Here is a 25,065-nt window from a genome sequence, read left to right on the forward strand (position 1 = left end):
TTTTATGACTCGTGGACTTCAACTCCCAGAATACCTCAGCCAGCGTGCCTGGCTGAGGAATTCTGGGAGTTGAAGTCCACGAGTCATAAAAGGGCCAAATTTGAAGACCCCCAGCTTAAAGCCACCAGGCTAGAAACCAGAAGATTCGGCGTTTTAGTCTTCCCTTAGACATGAGGCCAACTGGATGTCTTCGGGTTGTCCTCAGTTTACGACCATTTGCTTAGTGACCGTTTGAACTTTACAGTGGCACTGAAAAAAGTGACTTGCAGTCAACCAGCCCTCCAGTGACGAAACTGCTTAGAATGGTTATTATCTTTGTGAGGTTTCAATTATACTTTCACTCCTGCTGAGTAACAGGGCCCATCTTTCTTTAGAGCTTAATTGCTACCATAACTTTTTGTGGTTTTTTTTTCTTTTTGGGATTGCTCCACTTCAATTCAGCCCTACTTGGTTTTTATGTGTCTGTTTCTGTGTTAAAGGTACAAAACATTTCGGTTTGAGCTGGAAACATCAGGAAATGTCCATCAGACAAAATGGAGGCTCTCTAGAGCACAGGCTCTTCAAACGTGGCCTTTCCATGACTCGTGGACTTCAACTCCCAGAATTCCTCAGCCAGGCACGTGTTGAAGTCCACGAGTCATGGAAGGGCCACGTTTGAAGACCCTCCGCTCTAGAGAATTTGAGAAGCCTCCAAACTTTAGCAAAATTCAAACTGGTTCCAAAATATTTGAAGCAGGACATTCCCCAAAGCTTGAAATGGCTCGGGCTGAAGTGTTTTACACAGACCTGTTTTTGAGACACCTTGAGCAGAAACAAGGAAGTCTTAAATAGCGTCATATTTATTATTTTTATCCCTCCCTTATTATTTTTGTAAATAACTCAAGGCAGTAAATATATCTAGCACACCTTCCTCCTATTTTCCCTCACAACAACAACAACAACCCTATGAAGGGTTGGGCTGAGAGAGAGTTACTAGGGCCAAAGTCACCCATTTGGCTTTCATGCCTAAGGCAGGACTAGAACTGCCTCCCGTTGATTGGCCCAAAGTCACCCAGCCGGCTTTCATGCCTAAGGCAGGACTAGAACTCACCATCTCCTGGTGATTGACCCAAAGTCACCCATTTGGCTTTCATGCCTAAGGCAGGACTAGAACTGCCTCCTGTTGATTGGCCCAAAGTCACCCAGCTGGCTTTCATCCCTAAGGCAGGACTAGAACTCACCGCCTCCAGGTGATTGGCCCAAAGTCACCCAGCTGGCTTTCATGCCTAAGGCAGGACTAGAACTCACCGCCTCCCGGTGATTGGCCCAAAGTCACCCAGCCGGCTTTCATGCCTAAGGCAGGACTAGAACTCACCGCCTCCCGGTGATTGGCCCAAAGTCACCCAGACGGCTTTCATGCCCGAGGCAGGACTAGAACTCACCGCCTCCTGGTGATTGGCCCAAAGTCACCCAGCTGGCTTTCATTCCTAAGGCAGGACTAGAACTCACTGCCCTGGTGATTGTCCCAAAGTCACCCAGCCCTCTTTCATGTCTAAGGCAGAACTAGAACTCACTGCCTCCTGGTGATTGGCCCAAAGTCACCCAGCTTTCATGGCTAAAGTGACACTAGAACTCACCAGCTACTGCTGATTGGCCTCAAATCCGTCAGCTGACTTTCAGGCCTCAGTAATCCTTATTGGAACCAAATGTCCCAGCCCCCAGTTCGATGATTTAGTGTTTAGTTTTATAGTCCAGGGAATAACCTTATGTCAGAGGAGGAGGAGGAGAAGGAGAAAGAGGAGGAGAAGGAAGAGAGAAGGAGAAGGAGAACGAAGGAGAAGAAGTAATCTAATTGGATAGGAGGCCACTATGAAATATCCCAGAAAAAGAGCAAGGCCATCTCTAGCCAACAAAACCCCACGGAGGGCCGTGGGTTCAGCTCAGAAGAGGCATCTTTATGATACCAAGATTGGTTTGGAGAAGAGGTCCTCAACCTTTTTGGGCACCAGGGACCGGTTCCACGGAGAGAGGTTTTCCCACCGACCGGAGGTTGCGTGGTTTTGTGTGCTGCCTGCATCCTTTTCTTGTTTGTGCAGACCGGTTGCTGGCATGCCACGAACCGGTACTGGTCCACGGACCGGCGGTTGGGGACCCCTGGATTAACAGGATTTGAGACCAGGTTACGTTCCTTTGGATCCATGATGGTTTTCCCCGTGCTATTCTCAAAGGCCTCCTTTGTGAGCAGAGAGGCAAGGAACAGGGCTCCTGTAAGGTGTGGCTAGAGCAGACATGTCAAACACAAGGCCCGGGGGCCAGATCCAGCCCGCGAAGTGGTTTCATGCGGCCCGCGAAGCCATCCTGGAAACAGTGAGGGAACGGCCCCCACTGCCTTGGCCCTGGCCCAGAGACCCTCCTTCTGCCAGAGACCCCCAGATCTGTCCCACTCCTGCCCGGGCCCCCATAGGCACCCTTGATGCCAACGATGTAGAGCTGGCCACGCCCACCCAGTAGGCCATACGCACTCTAGCCACACCCACCCAGTAGGCCACGCCCACCCAGACCATACCCACCCGACCCCCTGAGGGCAACCGCAATGCTGATGCGGCCCTCAATGAAATTATTATTATTATTATTATTAATTTTATTTGTATACCGCCCTTGTCCCGAAGGACTCAGGGCGGTGAACAGGGCAATACATGTTAAAAGACAAAATACAAAAATTAAAAGAGATTAAACAAAATGCCCACAACTCTTACAATAGGGTAAAACACATTAAAAGTAATAAAAACCCAACCCCAGCGAGAAGCGAAACCCACCCAAATCGAGGCCCAGAGGGTCTCTTGCCAATGGTCATTTTTCTGCGATGAGGCCCAAAACACTCCCCCCCCCCACCTCTCCCTAACAAGTTACTTTGAGTTTGACACCCCTGGGCTAGAGACAAACTGGAAGCTGGGCTGTTCCAGCTCTAAAATAAATAAATAAATAAATAAATAAATAAATAAATAAATAAATAAACCACCCTTTCTGCAAGGGATGAGTGGCAGGATGAGCAGTCGGGGAGAAACGGGTTCAACCCGTTTGACAGGCCAAACCTGAGCAGCAAACCCTGCTTGGGAGATTCACGGAAGGTTCGGCTTCAGAGTGTGGTTGGTGGGGACAAAGCAGTTGTCAGTGACTCAGTTGTGGCTCCTTTGGGGTCCCTGATGCTGGCAGACAAGCAGACCATGCCCCTGGTTTAAACCATGCCCTGACTTGGCAGCCCTTGACTTCCAGCCACAGTTGGGGGCCAGGATTCCCCACTTCTTAAGCAACGTGGTGGTGGTTGCGAGCCGTGCCTGATTTTACAGCTTTTTTTTTTTTTGCTATGGTTGTTAAGTGAATTACTGCTGTTGTTAAGCGAATCCGGCTTCCCCACCGTTGAGTGAGTTTGTTTGTTGTTTGTTTGTTTATTATTTATTTATTTGTTTATTTATTTATTTAAATTTATATGCCGTCCTTCTCCCCAAGGACTCAGGGCGGCGCACAAGAATAAAAATAGAAAATAGAAAATTTAGAAAAGAATCAAACAATAAATACAATAATTATATGACAATTTAAAAACCAGTAAAAACCTAATTAAAACCATAGTTCGGAAGGTCACAAAGGGTGATCATATGACACAACACACACACACACACACACACACACACACACACACACACACACGGGATGCTGCAACCCTTGCAAATACACGCTGGTGGCCAAGTGGTCTGAATTTTTGTCACGTGACCGTAGGGGTGCTGCGATGGTCATAAGTGTGAGCACCGCTTGTAAGTCACTTTTTTCCGATGCTTTTGTAACATTGAACGGTCGCTAAATGAATGGCTGTAAGTCGAGGGCTACTTGCATGGAGAAGGGAGTGTCAAGCCATTTGGGGAGATTAGTCTGGGTTACCGGAAGTTATACCAGCAAGTCCGCTGATTAGAGACACTCGGACTTTGTTCTGTGCTATTGATGCTGTGAATGCACATGTGTGCGTGTTTACATTAGAATGTCAGGGGCTACGTCCAGGAGCAAAACAGCATCAAAAATAAGGAGCACCCCGTTCTTTAATTTAGATTAAACATATTTAGATTAAATATGTTTAATAAATTTAGATTAAATTGGTTGTTCGCCAAAGCACCAGAGGGAATGACGAGAAACGATGGTTGGAAACTGACCAAAGAGAGAAGCAACCTGGAATTAAGGAGAAACTTCCTGACAGTGAGAACAATCAACCAGTGGAACAGCTTACCACCAGAAATCGTGGGTGCTCCATCAATGGAGGTTTTTAAGAAGAGATTGTTGTTTGTCTGAGACGGTATAGGTTCTCCTGCTTGAACAGGGGGTGGACTAGAAGACCTTCAAGGTTCCTTCCAGCTTGTATTCTATTCTATTTTTATTTCTATTCTATTCTGTATTCTATTCTGTTTTCTCTTCTCTTCTCTTCTCTTCTCTTCTATTCTATTCTATTCTATTCTATTCTATTCTATTATTAATAAACCATAAACCATCCTTTAATTGTGGCTCGGCAGGTTGCTTGGATCCAGTCAGGTTGATTCTAAACTCTGATTAATGGCTTAGCATGGCAACCATCTGTATGGTCACTAGGAAGCCTTGATGGAACGTAAAGCTCAATCTGAGTAGGATCAATGCAGGCAATTGAATTTATTCAGCACCCTTTGGTTAAAAATGCTTATTGAGTTGTGTGTATCTAGCAACAGAAAGGAACAATAGCTGTCTCCAAACACAACTTGGTTTCTCACTCTGACCCCAATCTTGGTTCTCCTGCCCCACTTATTTAAGTGGGGTTTAGTGTTGGAGGGAAGGATCCCTCTTTCTCCCCTTAAATCAGTATTTCTCAACCGTACAACTTTTAAGACCTGTGGACTTCAATTTCCAGAATAGCTGGCTGGGGGATTCTGGGAGTTGAAGTCCATACCTCTTCAAGTTGCCAAGGTTGAGAAACTCGGCCTTAGACATCCATAATTCTGAATTTAACACAAACTACCAGAACTTTTAATATTTTATTTGCCTTCTGAAGTTGAAGGTCCTCACAATTTGAGGTCGGAAGAAGTCTCTCTGCCAGTTGTCCTGAACTTACAGCAGTTTATTTAGTGAGCATTTGAAGTTACAGCAGAACTGGGGGGGGGGGAAGTGTCTTGATGACAATTTTTCATACTTATGACCGTCCCCACGGTCATGTGATCAAAAATAAGACGCTCGTCATCTAGCTCGTATTTAGGACAGTTGCAGTCTATCTGGGATCGTGTGATTCCCATTTTGCAAGAAACAAAGTCAATGGGGAAGCCAGATTCACTTAACAAACATGTTACTAACTTAGCAATCGCTGCCGTTCATAAGTGGCAAGAAAGTGGTAAAATGGGGCAAGGCTCACTTAACAGTTGTCTCACTTAGCAACAGAAATGTTGGGCTCCATTGTGGTCGCTAGGTCGAGGACTACCTGAACTTGAAGATGGCCGTCAAGCTTTCCCACCACTCTTATGCCGGGCTTCAAGAAGTTAAATGAAATAAATCTCGAACGCCAAAACTCTCCTTTCTGGGACATCCTTACAAGCTCATTCTTTGGCCTAAACCAGGGGTCCCCAAACCCCAGTCTGTGGATCGGTACCAGGCCGCGGCATGCCAGCCACCGGTCCGCACAAACAAGCAAAGCCCCCATCCGTGTGATGCAGGCAGCACACAAAACCACACACTCTCCAGTCCGTGGAAAAACCTTTCTCCGCAGAAGCAGTCCCTGGTGCCCAAAAGGTTGGGGATCTCTGATCTAAAGCATAAGGATGATAACATGTCACCTTCACTGAAGCATGTAACGCTTAATAGTTGTGGGTATTTCCCCCCATTTTAACTTCACAGGGACTGTAGAAGATTGTAGAAGCCAATTTAGTCAGTCTAGGGACGCGGTGGCTCAGTGGGTTAGGACGCTGAGCTTGTCGATCAGAAGGTTGGCAGTTTGGCGGGTCGAATCCCGAGTGCCGCGTAACAGAGTGAGCGCCTGTTACTCGTCCCAGCTTCTGCCAACCTAGCAGTTCGAAAGCACGTAAAAATGCTGCAAGTAGAAAAATAGGGACCTCTACGGTGGGAAGGTAACAGCGTTCCGTGCGCCTTTGGCATCTAGTCATGCCAGCCACATGACCACGGAGACGTCCTCGGACAAGCGCTGGCTCTTCGGCTTTGAAACGGAGATGAGCACCGGCCCCTAGAGTCAGAAACGACTAGCACACATGTGCAGGGGAACCTTTACCTTTTAGTGATTAAACCATCAGGCTAGAAACTAAGAGATAATAACTTCTAGTCCTGCCTTAGGCACGAAAGCCAATTGGGTTGCTTTGGGCCAATCACCAGGAGACTGGGAGTTCTAGTCCCGCCTTAGACAGAAAAGCCAACTGGGTGACAGGGCCAATCACCGGGAGACAGTGAGTTCTAGTCCCCCCCCCTTAGGCATGAAAGCTGGCTGGGGGACTTTGGGCCAATCATTAAGAGACTCTGAGTTCTAGTCCCGCCTTGGGCACAAAAGCCAGCTGGGTGACTTTGGGCCAATCACCAGGAGATGGTGAGTTCTAGTTTCCCCCCCACCCCCCCACCCCAGGTATGAAAGCTGGCTGGGGTACGTTGGGCTAACCCCTCTCTCTCTCAGCCCAACCCACCTGACAGGATTGTTGTTCTGGGGGAAATAGGAGGAAGGAGTAAATTTAGGGTAGGATTGCTACCTTGAGTTATTTATAAATAATAATAACAGTAATAATAGTAGTAGTAGTAGTAATTACGCAAGCCCCTTCGCCGCGACAAGGCAGTAATCCATAAAGGGGAATAATAATAATGTATATAAAAATAACAAAGAGCTGAAATGCCTGGCTTTCGTGCCTTGTTGCTGAGGAAGGAGAAGATTGGATCTTGTGACCTCAAGTTCAGCAACACTCTTAGCAATTTGCAGTCAAAAAGAAAGAAATCATTTCTGCTTTATTTAGTGTGCCTCATCACAACTTTTTTGCCCCAGGAAGCTCTCTCGTGCGTCATCCTCAGCTAGCATGGCGTAAGGTGCTGAGTTTGGCCATTGTTCGGTGCTGCAGGCAGTTGTGTCCTTCCTCTGCTTTTTGTCATCTCCCAAACACCCAGCGAGGTAGGCAAAGCGGAGATCAAGACGACTGGATGGATGGATGGATTTTGACCCCGCATTCCTAGCCATCCTTCTGCCCTTCCCAGCAACCTCTGTGGCATCTGCCTAAAAACAACCCGGATTCTTTTCCAAGCTTGGTTCTCGCAGAGTTGTCTTTAAAGGAGAATATTTGTAGCTCAGGGTTGAACTGTGGAGTCCTCGGTGCTCTCTGAGCTGGGTTGGTTTTCTTGCAGACGTTTCGTTACCCAACTAGGTAACATCCTCAGTGCTAGTAGAGAGTGGGGTTTGCTCTCACTTTATATTCTAGTGCAGTGTTTCTCAACCGTAGCAGTTTGAAGATGCGTGGACTGCAACTCCCAGAATTCCCCAGCCAGTTAGAATTCTGGGAGTCGGAGTCCACACATCTTCAAACTGCCCAGGTTGAGAAACGCCATTCTAGGGGCTTGCTCTGTCGGTGTTGGTGTTTCTTTGGTTGGGCTGTTTACTATTGTCGGGCAGTTCCTTGATTGGGGTGTGGTTTATTCTTGACGGTTGGTCTGATGTTAAGACCAAAACACCAGCAATCAACACCCATTTCAGCATAGATTAACACCAAGGTTGGCATCAGACCATCCATCAAGAAGTAGACAATATCCCAATCAAGGAACTGCCGAGCAAGCGAGCCGTACTGCCAAAGAACGACCAAGACCACTCTCACCAACAGGGACAGGGCAAACCATTAGAGAATAAATTGAGAGTAAAACCCACTGCCCGCTAGACCTGATGATGTTACCTAGTTGGGTAATGAAACGTCCGCAAGAAAAACAACCAAGCTCAGAGAAAGCAAAGGAGCCCCCGGAGTCGTCTTTAGCGAGATTTATTGAAGGAAGAGGGAAGGCACTGCAGAAATTGTTGCTAGGATGCCTGGTGTTGCTACTCAGTCCTTCTCTCTCTCTCCCTTCTTTCTCCATAGGCTCGGCTCAGATTTCCCATTGATTACCCTTATTCGCCGCCTGCCTTCCGATTCCTGACCAAAATGTGGCATCCCAACATATATGAGGTATGTGCTTGGGCCAGGGCTGGACGTGAACCTGTTTCAAATTAATAATAATAATAATAAGTTGTAAGGGACCTTGGAGGTCATCTAGTTCAACCCCCTGCTCAGGCAGGAAACCCTATACCATTTGAGGCAAATGGCAGTCGAGTCTCTTCTTAAAAAACTCCAGTGTTGGAGCATTCACTGCTTCTGGAGGCAAGTCGTTCCACTGGTTAATTGTTCTCACTGTCAGGAAATTTCTCCTGAGTTCCAGGTTGCTTCTCTCCTTGATTAGTTTCCATCCATTGTTTCTTGTCCTGCCTTCAGGTGCTTTGGAGAATAGCTTGACTCCCTCTTCTTTGGGGCAGCCCCTGAGATACTGGAACACTGCTATCATGTCACCCCTCACCCTTCTCTTCATTAAACTAGACATACCCAATTCCAGCAACTGTTCCCTGATGTCACCCCTGGTCTTCTCTTGCAAAATGGATAAAGCACCCCGGTCTCTTTAGCTCCCCAATGCTCAAGCATCAGACGGGAATACCTTCTCGGTGTTCATTTCAGTCTTCCTTATTCGGTCGCTCCGTGTCCTGGAGGATCGACCCCAGTGCAGTCGGTCCTAGGCTGCAACATCAGAGCTTTACTATCAAGATCATGCTAAGCGTTAGCCCCTCTTTGTACTGCACTGTTTAAGATCACACCTGGAATACTGCATCCCGTTTTGGTCTCCACGGTATTATCAAAAAAGATGTTGAGATTCTGGAAAGAATGCAGAGAAGAGCAACAAAGATGATTAAGGGACTGGAGGCCAAAACAGTTGCAAGAATCGAGTATGTCCCTAGTATGGTGAGAAAAAGGACCAGGGGTAACTTAATAGTAGTCTTCCAATATTTGAGGGGCGGCCACAAAGAAGGGGGGGATCAACCTATTCTCCAAAGCACCTGAAGGCAGGACTAGAACTAATGGATGTAAACTCATCAAGGAAATAAGCAACCTAGAAATAAGAAGAAATTTCCTGGCAGGAAGAATAATTAATCCGCGGAATGGCTTGCCTTCAGAAGCTGCGGGTGGTCCATCACTGGAGGTTTTTGTTAAGAAAAGCCATTTGTCCAGAATGGTATAGAGTTTCCTGCTTGAGCAAGGGGGTTGGACTAGAGGACCTCCAAAGGTCCCTTCCACCTCTTGTTATTCTATATTCTGAATCCTACGCAGGGTCTCTCGGCAGGCTTATCCTTGGTGGAGCAGTGGGCTAATGCCTCCTTAAGTAACACCAGCTGCCTGCAATTAGTGCAGGTTCGCGTCCCACCAGGCTCAAGGTTGACTCAGCCTTCCATCCTTCCGAGGTAGGTAAAATGAGGACCCAGATTGTTGGGGGCAATAAGCTGACTTTGTAATAATGCCGCTTGGGGGGGATGTGAAAGCCCTAATAAGCAGGCATATACATAGAATGAAGGCTACTGCTAAGCTTGTAAGCCGCCCTGAGTCTTCGGAGAAGGGCGGGATATAAATGGAATTAAAATAAATAAAAATAAAAATAAATTTTGTACAACTGGATACCTTCCAGATTCCTGCTGTCAGGGAAGGGCACCAGCCTAGAGAAGATGGCCTTGAAAATGTTCCGGGCCAGGGGTGGGCAACCTTGGCTCTTTGATGACTCGTGGACTTCAACTCCCAGAATTCCTGAGGCAGCAATGGCTCAGCTTGGAAACCTCTCCCTTTCCCCTCAGCATGGCTGGCTCAGGAATTCTGGGAGTTGAAGTCCACCAGTCATAAAAGAGCCAAGGTTGCCTACCCCTGTTCTGGGCAATCAGTGATGAACGAGTCTCAAAGGTGTGTTTGTTTGTTTTTCAAGCTGGAACTGGAGTTCCTTGGGTTTTTTTTTTCTTTGAAGACATTTCGCTTCTCATCCAAGAAGCTTCCTTAGTTCTGACCGAATGGCGGGGAATGGAAGGATTTATATTCCTTGCAGTCACCTGCTTGTTAGCACTCCCTCTGAGAATCATTGAGGCCACTTGGAGATTTATTCTACTCTGGTGACCCTGAGGGCACAGATAAACCTCAAAGTGTCCTCAGCAACTCTCAGAAGGGAGTGCTAAGGACCGGATGACTGCAAGGAATATAAATCCTTCCATCATTCAGTCAGAACTGAGGAAGCTTCTTGGATGAGAAGCGAAACGTCTTCAAAAAAAAACACCAAGAATAGTACAGTTGGCTCTTGAAAAAAGCACCTTTCACCTTCAATGAAAACAAACGCTTTCTAATTAATGAATCGAGCCAACATGGGGGGAAAAGGGTGATTTTTTTTTAGTAGTGTAGATATACAGGTAGTCCTCACCTTACAACCATTCATTTGGTGATCATTTAAAGTTACAATCACTAAGTGACTTACGACCATTTTTCACACTTACAACCATTGCAGCATCCCCAGGGTCACGTGATCAAAATTCAGACCCTTGGCCGCTGACTCCTATTTATGACGGTCGCAGTGTCCCGGGGTCATATGATCCCCTTTTGCGACCTCCTGACAAGCAAAGTCAATGGGGAGGCCAGACTCACTTAATAATAGCAATGTTACTAACTTAACGGTGCCAAGCAAGGCAGTAAAACGGGGCAAAACTCACTTGCCTGTTTTGCTTAGCAACAGAAGCTTTGGGATCACTAGTGGTCATAAGTTGAGGACTACCTACAGCAATAATGAAAATGCAGTGGTCCCGTGACTGCGGATTACTGCAGACAGCCATAAATGAAGCCATTTTGCCAGCACCTGAAGTTTGGTCATGTGACCACAGAGGCCTGTCTGCCGGCACTCCAAATCTGGGTCATAGGGCTCCCTATTTTTAGGTTGGTCATAACTTCAAATGGTTGCTAAGCAACCATCACAAGTCAAGGATTAACTGTGTAACCTGGTCTATCTCCTTAAGCCAGGGGTGGGAACTATGGCCCTTTAATGACTTGTGGACTTCAACATGGCTGGCTCAGGAATTCTGGGAGTTGAAGTCCACAAGTTATAAAGGGGTTATCGTTCTCCATGCTGGCTCAGGAATTCTGGGAGTTGAAGTCCACAAGTTGTAAAGGGGTTATCGTTCTCCATGCTGGCTTAGGAATTCTGGGAGTTGAAGTCCACAAGTCATAAAGGGGTCTGTAGTCCCTCATCTCTGCCTTAAGCCTTCGTATGGTACATTTCCTTGACCACTGTATGTTCGGTGAACATATCCTTTGTTTACACGTGAGGTAAATCATCTGGATTTTGAATGAAGGTTGTGTGAACTCAGCCTGTGTGTGTGTGCCAGCGTGCAAAGCAGACACATGATTTATACATTCCAGACCGGAGATGTTTGCATTTCAATTCTACATCCTCCAGTGGATGACCCACAGAGCGGAGAGTTACCGTCAGAAAGGTGGAACCCAACTCAGAATGTAAGGTGAGTTTTCCTTCCTTCCTTCTTAGCCACATTTAAATATATTTCCTAAAAACAGATCCCTCAGTTTGTGCTCAGGGGTAGGCAATCTTGGCTCTTTTTATGACTCGTGGACTTCAACTCCCAGAATTCCTGAGCCAGCACGGCTCAGCTTGGAAATTCTCCCTTTCTCCTCAGCATGGCTGGCTCAGGAATTCTGGGAGTTGAAGTCCACGAGTCATAAAAGAGCCAAGGTGGCCTACTCCTGGTCTAGCTGAAGAAACTGGGAAATTAGTAGCTGGAATGCAACTACAGAAATAAAAACAGTTCTATAAGATCTGGCCACGTTTTTTCCTCCCTGGTTTAAGTTCCTTTTAGTTTAATACAGGTAGTCGTAGACTTAACAACAGTTCATTTAGTGACCATTCAAAGTTACAACGGCACTGAAAAAAGTGACTTATAACCGTTTTTCACACCTTTGTAGCATCCCTGTGGGCTTGTACTAATTTAATTCCATTTTATTCTCTTTTTCTACTGTTTTAACTGCCCTGTGAACCGCCCTGAGTCCTTCGGGAATAGGGCGGTATATAAATTTAACAAATAAATAAAATAAATAAACTGCTTCCATCCTGCGACGATATCTGTAATACCATCAAACATCCACATCTGCCTATCCCAGATGTCCTTGGTAAGGACTCGATAGGTAGACAAAAATGCCAAATCCAGTCTGAACATCTGGCTGGCTGTGCGATGATTAATAATAATAATAATAATTTTTTTAAAAAAAGTTGGAAGCGTTCCTGGAGGTCATCTAGTCCAACCCCCTGCTCAGGCAGGAAACCCAATACCATTTCAGACAAATGGCTGTCCAGTTTCTTCTTAGAAACTTCCAGTGTTGGAGCATTCACAGATGGCTGTCATAACTTCAGAAATGGATAAGTATACAGGTAGTCCTCCATTTATGACCACAACTGAGCCCAAAATTTATGTTGCTAAGTGAAAGTTGAGTTTTTGCCCCATTTTAGAACCTTTCTTGCCCCCATTGTTAAGTGACTCACTGCACCTGTTCAGTTAGTAACACGGTTGTTAAGTGAATCCGGCTTCCCCCGTTGACTTTGCTTGATCAAAAGGTCACAAAAGGGGATCACGTGACCCTGGTTCACTGTCATGAATATGAGTCAGTCGCCACTTGTCTGAATTTTGACCATACGGAGATGCTACAAAGAGTTGTAAGTGTGGAAAACAGTCGCAAGTCACTTTTTTCAATGTCATTGTCACTTTGAACGGTCACTAAATGAGCTGTGGTAAGTCGAGGATTACCTGTGACTTTTGAGTGGTCCATCGTGACTTCAAACCATCACTTAAACCAAGGACTACCTGTACTTAAATTAAGCGGCATTATTTTAATACGCTGTTTTTTAAAAAATGTTTCTCCCTATCAGAACAATTCTTCTTAGCGTGATCTCGCTCCTCAACGAACCAAACACGTTTTCTCCTGCAAACGTTGACGCTTCGGTGATGTACAGAAAGTGGAAAGAAAGCAAAGGGAAGGATCAAGAATACACGGACATCATCAGGTTAGTGGGCCGCCCAGTTTGGGAGATGAACTGGTCACACTGGACTTCTCTCAGTCCTCCAGTTATTACAGGTTCTTCTCGACTTAATGACCTCAATGGGTTTGCCTATTAGGGGCATAAGTCATGTGACTGACCTGTTGTTTTTTTTTAACCTTTTTTTTTGTGGTGGTTGTTATGCAAATCGTCACGGGGATTAAACGAATCATTAAGTGAACCATTGTTTGCCATTGGTTATTTTTGCTAAAAAAAACCAGAAGCAAATCCCGGTTTTCAGCAAGTGACCTGATCAGAAGATGCTGTCAGTGCAGGCCCATTGCTCTCTCTCTCTCTCTCTCTCTCTCTCTCTCTCTCTCTCTCTCTCTCACACACACACACACACACACACACACACACACAAACTGCAGTCACATGACCACGAGGGGGGGTCTTCAGAATTTCAGCAGTGGGGCGTAAATATCCTTTAGGGCAGGGGTCTTCAAACTTGGCCCTTTTATGACTTGTGGACTTCAACTCCCAGAATTCCTCACCCAGGCATGCGTGGAATTCTGGGAGTTGGAAGTCCACAAGTCATAAAAGGGCCAAGTTTGAAGACCCCTGTTTTAGGGTGTCCGTCATAACTTTGAACAGTCACTAAAGGATCAGTCCTAAATTGAGGACCAGTTGTACATTGCGCATCCCTACAGTTGTCTTGGAGAGACTCTGCTCACACATACTAGCCCAGTATGTGTGAGCATACTAGCCCAGTATGTGTGTCTTTTGCTAATCCTGGTTTGGTGACTGAGACATGGTTGGCAGGGTGCTAGATAAAAACCCCTGGATTACAAACCATAAATGTCCAATATTTGCAGCTTAGCATGATGGTTTTTCGCTAGCCTTCCACCTCCTTGTTGCCTTGTTTTGTCAACTTGAAAGTTAAGGGGATGGCTCTTGTAGTCTTTGACTTATGACTCAAATCAAAGTTATGACGGTCAAACCTCTCCCAATTACATGGCGAGAGTCCAAGTGCCCGGCAGCCAGCCCACTTTTAAATCCCAGAGTCTTGTGAACGCATTTTATAACCGTTCTGCAAAAACTGGCACGACTTCCTGTTTTCAACAAAACCATCCCCGAAGCGAACCGTTGTTTCTTTTAACGATTGCAGCATTTGCGTAACGACCACTGCAAAAAAAAAAGGTCATAAAACTGGGTCAGTCACGAGGGTGACCCCATTTACAACCATCACGGCTTATGATGGGCAGATTTCATTGCAGTCATAACTTGAGGACAATCTGCATCCCGTTGCAACTAAGGAAAGATGTTCCATCACCACAAGCCCTTGTTTTTTTGCCTCCCCAGAGTAATTATATGTTCTGTACCAGCCTGCTACCGGCCCTGCAGAAAAGGCAGGGACAACCCCTTTACAAACGGCAAGAGGCTGGAATTACGCCTGCCAAATTTATAGCTACAAAAACAAACAAGACACGAACCAAGAAACAGGAGCTTTAAGAAACATGAACCATCCCAGCGGTTGCCTTCAGCAAACCAGCCCTCCCAGACATTCCCCTTATATAGAGTTCAGGGCGTGGCTTCTCTCTGCCTCCTTCCGAGAAGCCCCACTGCCTTCCTCTGTTTACTCCTAATTGACTGCCTCCTGCGTCGGGCGTTCTTGAACAGGGCCAGCTGTGGGTCATCTTCATCCACGCTGTCAGGCTCACACAGCTGGGTCTCCGTGGTGACCAAGTGGGAGGGGCCTGGCTGAGGGCTCTCATCAGCAAGATCTTCAACCCCCTCAGCAAGGTCTTCAACACCCCCCTCCTCCTCTGAGTCGTCCGACCCAACTGCCGAACCCACAGGCTGACCCTGAATCACAACATTATACAGATGATTTTTCAAGCTGGGACCCAGGTGTTACTTTGGGTCAGACATGGTTTCTGGTCAACTTAACTGAGTTTCAGTCCTTGCTCACTGTCTGGGGTGAGGGGTTGCAATTCCACCCTTGTGGTAACCATCATAGGAGTACAGCATCCAATTTTGATCACCACGATACAAAAAAGGATGTTGAGACTCTAGAAAGAGTGCAGAGAAGAGCAACAAAGATGATCAGGGGACTGGAAGCTAAAACATACGAAGAACGGTTGCTTGCTGGCTTGGGTATGTCTAGTTCAGGGGTAGGCCACCTTGGCTCTTTTATGACTCGTGGACTTCAACTCCCAGAATTCCTGAGCCAGCCATCCTGAGGGGAAAGGGAGAGGTTTCCAAGCTGAGCCATGCTGGCTCAGGAATTCTGGGAGTTGAAGTCCACGAGTCATAAAAAGAGCCAAGGTTGCCTTGTTTAATGAAAAGAAGGACTAACAGTGACATGATAGCAGTCTTCCAAGATCTAAGAGGCTGCCATGAAGAAGAGGGGGAGGGGTCAACCTATTCTCCAAAGCACCTGAAAGCAGGACAAGAAGCAACGGATGGAAATTAAATCAAGTAGAGAACCAAGCTAGAACTAAGGAGAAATTTCCTGACAGTGAGAAAAATTAACCAGTGGAACAACCTGCCTCCAGAAATCGTGGGTGCTCCAACACTGGAGGTTTTTAAGAAGAGACTGGACAGCCACTTGTCTGAAAAGAGCCTTGGTGGAGCAGTGGGCTAATGCCTCCTTAAGTAACACCAGCTGCCTGCAATTAGTGCAGGTTCGAGTCCCACCAGGCTCAAGGTTGACTCAGCCTTCCATCCTTCCGAGGTAGGTAAAATGAGGACCCAGATTGTTGGGGGCAATTAAGCTGACTTTGTAATAATGCTGCTTGGGGGGGGGGGGCAAAGCCCTAATAAGCAGGCATATACACAGAATGAAGGCTATTGCTAAAGCACATTTGATTTGTGCTTAGATTGTAAGCCGCTCTGAGTCTTCGGAGAAAGGCGGGATATAAATGGGATTAAAATAAATAAATAAAAGGCATAAAGACCTCCAAGTTCTCTTCCAATTCTGCTATTCTGTAATTCTGAACAGTTGCAGAGTTAATCGTGGGATCTTAGCAGAGACCGTTTGGTGGAATCGCAGTGGAAGTGGTGTGTGTGTGCGTGTGTGTGTGTGTGTGTGTGAGAGAGAGAGAGAGAGAGAGATGAGTTAAGAGTCTGGTTAGCATAGAATCCATGATCCGTTCTTCCCCCCCCCTCTTCCCCCTCAAAAAATCGTTGGAGTTAGTGAACTCTGGCAAGATTTCTGTAAATAGCAGCAATAAAGAAGCTCCTTTGATCAGCTTTCCATGTTGTTCTTCCACCTGACATTTCACTCGAAGCGCCAAGGCACTTGCGGGTTGAAAAGATTAGCATCACCTGATGCCCAATTAGGGGCTCCTTTCATGTCCCCAGCAGGAACTGCAGCGAACGACGGGAGCTCGCCACGTCCCACGGCAGCACTCGGGGTCTCAAACGTGGGCTTGCCAGGTTCCAACCCAGCGTCCTAACCACGAAAGCCACCATACTCCTTGCGCCTGACGTTCATCTCTAGAGATAGCAAGAGCACATAGACTTATATACCGCTTTACAGCCCTCTCTGAGCGGTTTCAGGGCCAGCATATTGACCCCCCCAACAATCTGGGTCCCCATTTTACCAACCTCGGAAGGATGGAAGGCTGGGTCAAACTTGAGTCCTGTCAGGATCGAACTGCTGGCAGTGGGCAGAGTCGGCCTGCAATGCTGCATTCTAACCCCGGCTTCTCTGCGCTAGCAGATAAGCGCTCCTGGGATTTAAGGAGGGTAAGGCCTCTCCATCACTTCCTCCTCAGAGGGATTCCATGCTAGCCACTCTCTTAACCTACCGTCCCTGGGAGGATCGTCCGAACTGGCTCGGGAGTTCATGGCTTCCATGGCGGCCATGGACCTGTCGCAAATAATTTCTGGACCGACTCATGAGGGAGGCCACACCCCAGACTTGGTGTTCTTGTCTGGACGGTGGCGTGATGATATCGGTGGGGGTGCCACGACTGTTACGCCCCTGTCATGGACCGATCATCACCTCCTACGGCTAGACTTCCCCTTTGCCACCCCCCGCCGTGGGTGCACGGTGCCAACCAGATGGTACCGCCCTAGGCGCCTAATGGACCCTGATAGGTTCCAGGCAGCGCTTGGGGACGCACATGCACTCCCTGCTCACAGCTCGGCGGATGCCTTAGTGGAAGCCTGGGAAAAGGCAGCCACGGAGGCTCTGGACCGAGTTGTACCCATGCGGCCTCTGACCCGGCGCAGATCCCAGCGAGCCCCATGGTTCACCGCGGAGCTCCGGGAGATGAAGCGTCGGAGACGGGGCCTAGAGAGCCGTTGGAGATCCAGTCGATCCGAATCCGACCGATTGCGATTAAGAATCCTCACCAGGTCTTATCTCGCTGCGATAAGGGTGGCAAAATCCAACTACTTTTCCACCCTCATCGCGTCCGCAGATAATCGCCCGGCTGCCTTGTTCAGGGTGACTCGCTCCCTACTGAACCAAGAGGTGAGGGAGGAACCCTTGCAGGGTCGAGCCGAGGAATTCGGTCAATATCTGCTGGATAAAATTGCTCGGATTCGAACCGGCCTGGACTCCAACTGGGCTGAGCTGGAAGAACAAGACATGGACAGTCTTGTCGACGTCATCTGGGAGGAATTTGATCCTGTGACTCCTAAGGAAGTGGACAGGATTATGAGGAGGTTGAGCTCCTCCACATGCTTACTGGACCCGTGCCCTTCCTGGCTGGCTTATGCGGCTCGAGAGGGGACACGAGGCTGGTTCCTGGCGGTCATCTCTGCTTCTCTGAGTGAGGGTCACTTCCCCACCGCCTTGAAGGAGGCGGTGGTGAGACCTCTCCTCAAGAAGCCCACCTTGGACCCATCCTCATTGAATAACTTTCGTCCAGTCTCCAATCTTCGCTTCCTTGCGAAGGTTGTTGAGAGCGTGGTGGCGCACCAACTTCCTCAGGTCCTGGATGAAGCAGTTTATCTAGACCCGTGCCAATCGGGCTTCAGGCCGGGCTACAGCACGGAGACGGCATTGGTCGCTCTGATGAATGATCTCTGGAGAGCCCGGGACAGGAGACATTCCTCTGTCCTAGTCTTATTAGACCTTTCGGCGGCTTTCAATACCATCGACCATGGTATCTTGCTGCGGCGCCTCAGGGGACTGGGAGTGGGAGGCACGGTTCTGCGTTGGTTCTCCTCCTTTCTCCAGGGTCGCTCGCAGTCGGTGCTGGCAGGGGGACAGAGGTCGACTCCGAGGCCTCTCGTTTGCGGAGTCCCTCAGGGGTCGGTCCTCTCGCCTCTCCTGTTCAACATCTACATGAAACCACTGGGTGAGATCATACGTAGCTTTGGAGTAGGGTACCATCAGTATGCTGATGACACCCAGCTTTTCATCTCAACTCCAGACAGCATCAGTGATGCCCTCGACGTGATGTCCCGCTGCCTGAAAGCGGTCCGGGAATGGATGGGGAGGAACAGGCTTCAACTGAACCCGGACAAGACTGAATGGCTGTACGTACCGGCAAGCCAGGTTACTCAGAGCATCCCATCCCTTAACATCGGGGATGAGTTACTACCCCCTGTTGATAGGGCCCGCAACCTGGGTGTCCTCCTAGACTCACAGCTCTCCCTGGAAGATCACATAGGAGCTGTGACCAAGGGGGCCTTCTCCCGGGTTCGACTGGTGCGCCAACTACGGCCTTATCTGGACCTGGATGCCTTACGTACAGTCACCCATGCCCTTGTGACCTCTCGCCTAGACTACTGTAACGCTCTCTACATGGGGCTGCCCTTGAGATCCACTCGGAAGCTTCAACTGGTGCAAAGTGCAGCGGCACGGACACTTCTGGGAGCCTCCCGATACTCCCATATCACACCTCTCCTCCGTGCGCTGCACTGGCTTCCAGTTGCCTTCCGGGTGAAGTTCAAGGTGCTAACAATGACATACAAAGCCCTACATGGCATGGGTCCGGACTACTTACAGGAGCACCTTCTGCCAATGTCAACACCCCACCGCCCTGTGCGCTCCCACAGAGAGAGCCTCCTCAGGGTGCCACCGCTCAAGGAATGTCGACTGGTGGCCCCCAGGGGGAGGGCATTCTCAGTGGGTGCGCCAGCCCTCTGGAACTGCTTACCAACTGAAATCCGGATGGCCCCCGACCTCCGCACCTTCCGGCGCGACTTGAAGACTTACCTATTCCAGCAGTCCGGCCTGGCTTGATAGCTCTAATTGGGGTCCCAGTTTGTTTGTTTATTGTTTTTCAGTACTGTTTCATTATGTTTGCCTACCTTACTCTGTACACCGCCCCGAGTCCCTCGGGAGAAGGGCGGTTTATAAAAACAAATAAATAAATAAATAAATAAATAAATAACGCCACCCCCGGCTTCAGTGGCCGATTCCACCACAGGCCACGATGCTTAGGGTGGAAAGGCAAGCCAGGTGACCTGCCGCCTTCTTCCATTGGAGCATCACGGCTTCGCTAACCTGGCACAAATGAATAGCATTTGTATTACATACCGCTTATATATTTTTATTTATTTATTTATTTTAATTCCATTTATATCCCGCCCTTCTCCGAAGACTCAGGGCGGCTTACAAGCTTAGCAGTAGCCTTCATTCTATGTATATGCCTGCTTATTAGGGCTTTCACACACACCCCAAGCGGCATTATTACAAAGTCAGCTTAATTGCCCCCAACAATCTGGGTCCTCATTTTACCTACCTCGGAAGGATGGAAGGCTGAGTCAACCTTGAGCCTGGTGGGACTCGAACCTGCACTAATTGCAGGCAGCTGGTGTTACTTAAGGAGGCATTAGCCCACTGCTCCACCAAGGCTTTACCACTTCACAGTGCTCTGCAGCCCTCTCTGAGCAGTTTACTGGTTCAGCATCTTGTTCAACCCCCCCCCCCCCCGAAAACAATCTGGATCCTCATTTTACCAACCTCGGAAGGATGGAAGGTTGAGTCAACCTTGAGTCAATCCTTGAGGATTGAACTCCTGGCCAGTAGAAATGCAGAGTTAGCTTGCCACACAGGTAGTCCTTGATGTACGACCGCCGTCGAGGCCAGAATTTATGTTGCTGAGTGAGACACTTGTTAGCTGAGTTTTGCCCCATTTTACGGTTTTTCTTGCGACATTTGCTAAACGAATCGCTGCAGTTGTTAGAACAGCAACCAAGTTGACTTTGCTTGACAGAAGGCCTCAAAATGGGATCGCATGACCCCGGGACGCCGCAAAAGTCATAAATGCGAGTCAGTGGCCAAGCAACCAAGTTTTGATCACGTGACCATGGGGAAGGGGCAATGGTGATATGTCTGAAAAACGGTCCCTTTTTCTTCAGCGCCGTTGTAACTTCGGTCACCCAACAAACCGCTGTCAGTCGAGGATTTCCCCGTGCTGCACGCTAACCACTCTGCCACCAGGGCTGTATAAATGAACTTCTCTCTTTCCAGGAAACAAGTCCTGGGAACCAAGGTGGATGCCGAAAGGGATGGCGTCAAAGTCCCCACCACGCTAGCGGAGTATTGCGTCAAGACCAAGACGCCCGCCCCGGACGAAGGCTCCGACCTGTTCTACGACGACTACTACGAAGACGACGAAATGGACGACGAGGTGGAAAGCTGCTACGGGGACGAGGACGACTCCGGCAACGAGGAGTCTTGACGAGGGATTCCCCTGTCCCCCTTCCTCCGTGCCCTCCCCTTCCTGGCCCCCCTCCCTCCACCGCTGCCTCCTGCTGCTGCACCTGATAGTAGCAATAAATTACCTGACTCATACTTGAACCCAGGACGCAACCGGCTGAGACCTGGAACCCCCGTTCGGCCCCGAGACGAAAGAAATCAAAAACTCTACCTCAAAAGGAACACTCGGCTTCTGCTTGACCGGGGAGGGGGAGGGGAGGGGGGGGAGATCTCCCGGGGGGCTTCAGTTGCTGTGTGTGTGTTTTGGGCTTCGACTTTGTTTTTCTTTTCTTTCTTTTTTTTCTTTTTAATTTCCTTTTATTCGGGGAGGATTTGGACGGATGGAAGCGACTCCTGGTTCATCCTGAGCTGTTGCTCCGGCCGTCTGACGGACGGGGTGGGGTGTTCGGGGCCCGACGGGAAAGAGGTGGACGGTCCCTTCAGGAGGCAGGAACCGAGTTCGAGGTTTGGAACGGCTGTTGCGATGTGGGTTGTTTTTTTTCCTTTTAACTGGCCAAACCCCCCCCCCCCCCAAAAAAAATACAGGCCAAGAGATTTGGGGAGAATTTCTGGCGAGGATTTCCTAGCTGTACCAGATGGGTCAGGGTGACATCTCGGCCGGACTGTGTTTGTAAAGCAGAGGCAGGAGTTGCGAAGCGGACATTTCCTTCTCATTCACCCTGAGCTTTCCCTCCATGGGAGAAAGAGGGCTGCTCTTTCCTTATTGCCAGTGCCAATTCGCTCCAGAGCACCAGTGTCCCGGCTCGGGTGCTCCGCCAAAACCTCTGCTTAACCAAGATGGCCTCGATGATGGTTTAATCTGCTTGCTTTTCTCTTTCCTTGGCTTGACTTACTTTTGGGGAGAGCCCCCCCCCCCAACTCCCCGGCAAGCAAAGGAGCAGAGAACGTGTCACTGCCTGGGGATTCCTGGAGTCACGGAATGGAGGAGGTGGGCTGTCCGTTGTGCAGCGTTGCGCGTCGTTTCTCCCCCCTTGAGTGTACAGTGAAAACGTAGCCAAAAAGCTACGCACCTCAGTTCCCAGAGAACTCGTTGCTGGATGTGGGACAAGCACTGAAGTAAACGTTGTAGGATGCACTCCCGTCTTCTACACCTACTTCACCAAGTAGCATTTCTTTCTGAAGCTCACCCCTCTCTCCTTTTTCCAGAGATCTTGAGCAAAGGTTAGCTCCGTAGGAGGCCACAGCTCTTGACTGAGCAGGCCCCAAACCATAGACACCGGTGGGAGAGAGAGACACTGTCCAGCCTGGATGTCTCCCCTTGAACCCAGAGAAAGATGGAAGAGTAGATTAACAAAGACCAGTAGCCAAGCCTTGAAATTTCCCTCAGAAATTTCAAAATCCAGATGTCCCACAACTGCTCGGGAAAATCTGAAAGACCCTAACTTGGAAAAGCCCAAGACACTCTAATACAGGGGTCTTCAAACCTGGCCCTTTGATGACTTGTGGACTTCAACTCCCAGAGTTCTTCAGCTAGGCACGCTGGGAATTGGAAGTCCACAAGTCATAAAACGGCCAAATTTGAAGATCCCTGCTCTAATTTTCTCTCTCTCCTCCCCCCCCCCCCATCACATTCCTGCCTTTTGAAGCTTTATTCCTTTGAGCCAGGGGTAGGCAACCTTGGCTCTTTTATGACTCATGGACTTCAACTCCCAGAATTCCTGAGTCAGCTGACTCAGGAATTCTGGGAGTTGAAGTCCATGAGTCATAAAAGAGCCAAGGTTGCCTACCCCTGCTTTGAGCTAGCTCTCTTGGCTGATCCCTAGGATTTGACGTCCATCTTATAGAACAGGAGGGAATTGCCCACTTCAAAATGTCCTCTCTCTTTTTTTCTCTCTCGTAGAAAGAGGACTTTGCTAAATCCAAGTTTTTCCTTTTCACAAGCAAAATAATGGCGTTTGCGTATGGGGGGATGGGGTGTTGCGTTTTTATTTATTTATTCCCCCCCCCCCCCCACGGTCCCTGTCTCACTGAGCACTGAATGGAAATCCACTCTGCTTGCCTTTGATGTTGCTTTCCTGATTTGTGAAATTATGCCCCATTCTCTAGGGTGGAAGTTGCTAGAATTTGCACCTGGGGTGGGTGGGTGGGTGGGGGCTGTTAGGAAGCAGTGGGAGTCTAATGGGCAGAAATCGACTGTTTTGTAGAATTGGGGGAGGGAAATGGGTTGGCAGGGGATGGGATATATATATTTTGCTTTTTTCTGTTTTTCTGGATTTGAAGCTATTTAATAAAAGGATTTTGAAAGGAAGTGTTTTTTGTCATGTTCGGCAGCCTTGCAACTTCTGGAGACTGGGGGAGGGGAATTGTTCTAAAATGATAGTAGAGCATCCGTTGTGAGAGGGGATTTTGCCAGTTGAAAACTGAGATAAAGCGTGTATGTTAGTCCCTAGTCTCCCAATGCCAAGTCTCAGGTGAGAATTATGAAACCTCACTGAACTTCGGTGCATGCAAAGTTTTGCAAGCTTTTTAAGATTTCTCAGCCAGGTGAAATTGACTTTTTTAGAGGGCATGTGCGATGTAGGAAGCTCAGGGTTTCCTGCAGTACTGATTGAGACCGTAAGGTTCAGATTACAACAAAGCTCCCTTTTTGCAGAAGTGAAAAAAAACGTATAGAAAATAAAGATTGCTGAGGTTCACTGAGATGGAAAAAGGCGGGAAATTCATCTTGTTCAGTCTCCCGATAGATGCCGAACTGTCCCAGCAGGACTACATAGCTATTTTATTCATTATTTGTATCCTACCTTTATTATTTTTACAAATCACTCAAGACAGGGAACTTATCCAACAGACTTTCCTCCTATTTTTCCCACAACAACAACCCTGTGAGGTGGGTTGGGCTGAGAGAGTATGACTAGCCCCATAGTCACCCAGCTGGCTTTCCTGCCTAAGGCAGGACTAGAACTCACCGTCTCCTGGTGATTGGCCTAAAGTCACCTAGCAGGCTAAGGCTTGGACTAGAACTCACAGTCTCCTGCTTTTTAGCCTAGTGCCTTAATCACTAGGCCAATCTGGCTCCTAATACATAAATATTTTTGAAAGATGTCTATTCACTGTCTTAGGGTGGCAAGCATCGATTTTCTGCTTCTCTGAACATTTTGCTGGTTTGCAGAAAAAGATCACCTGACAGCCCATTTTGATTTGCCCATCTGGTCATGTGCCGATCTGGTGGGATGCAGCCTCTGAATGATCAGGAAAAAACAGACTTTTTTTTTTTGAGACTTACAGATCCATAACAGTTGAGCAGTTTTTCTCATCCTGTGATCCGCGGACCGCTGGGGAGACCGTAATATCAACACAGGGCTTGAAGAAATGATAAGGTATTTAAAAAGGGTCCATGGTGAAGCAAAGGTTAAGAACCACTGTTGTAGAGGAGAAGGGGAAGATGGCAAAGAAGAAACAAAAGTGATAAATTCAGAGAAAATGGAAAGTCAGTTGGAGAATGACCTTGAATGCTTAGCACGAACACTTGTGGACTTTGATTCCCAGAATTCCCCATCCAGTGTGGGGAATTCTAGGAGTTGAAGTCCACAAATCTTAAAGTTGCCAAGGTTGGACACCACCTGGCTTAGAATCTGTAACTCTTCCTCTGATTTCCAGTGTGTCTGGAAGTGATCAATTCAGATTTCTGTTAAGAGAGAGCTCTTCTGAAACCTAGTCTTCATGGGGAACTAGGTTTACCAAATCATAATGGGGTTAGTTGTGGGAATGCAGCCTGGTGTCCCTTGTTTTACACTTAGCGTGCTAGGTAAACATAATAATAATAATAACAATAATAATAAAGTTGGAAGCGACCTTGAAGGTCATCTAGCCCAACCCCCTGCTCAGACAGGAAACCCTACTAATTGTGAGTGATCACAAACCAGATTTGTCCAATGATGTGAATCTGGACCTTATCAAATTAATAAAATGCTCAACTCCCTCCCAGAGACATTGTAGACAGTGTACAAGTAACAGAACAGAATTGGAAGGGACCTTGCAGGTAATAATAATAACAATGGCAACAAAACAAATAATAATAATAATTAATAATAATAATAATAATAATAATAATAATAATAATAATAATAATAATAATAATATAGTTGGAAGGGACCTTGAACGTCATCTAGTCCAACCCCCTGCTCAGGCAGGGAACGCTATACCCGTGGTGGTAAACTTATGGCACACGTGCCACAGGTGGCACGCAGAGCCCTCTCTATGGGCACGTGAGCCATCGCCCCAGTCCTTCACCTGGGTTTTATAAAACCTTTTCGATTTAGGCCTCTGCCACCATGTGC

At 47.8% G+C, this 25,065-nt stretch overlaps 1 protein-coding gene across 1 annotated transcript in view; it reads left to right on the forward strand.

The window, feature by feature from the left end:
* The window catches only part of CDC34 (cell division cycle 34, ubiquitin conjugating enzyme), a 35,979-nt gene extending 14,683 nt beyond the window's left edge, over positions 1–21,296 (forward strand). Inside the window, exons 2-5 of the mRNA XM_081321498.1 lie at positions 8,088–8,174; positions 11,475–11,572; positions 12,991–13,125; positions 20,540–21,296. Of these exons, the coding sequence (XP_081177624.1) occupies positions 8,088–8,174; positions 11,475–11,572; positions 12,991–13,125; positions 20,540–20,750 (531 nt within the window). The 3' untranslated portion in view covers positions 20,751–21,296. The remainder of the gene's footprint in view (positions 1–8,087; positions 8,175–11,474; positions 11,573–12,990; positions 13,126–20,539) is intronic.
* The last annotated feature ends 3,769 nt before the right edge of the window (positions 21,297–25,065 follow it).

The sequence above is a fragment of the Vipera berus genome (assembly GCF_964194415.1).
Source record: "Vipera berus genome assembly, chromosome: 1".
Lineage (NCBI taxonomy): Eukaryota > Metazoa > Chordata > Lepidosauria > Squamata > Viperidae > Vipera > Vipera berus.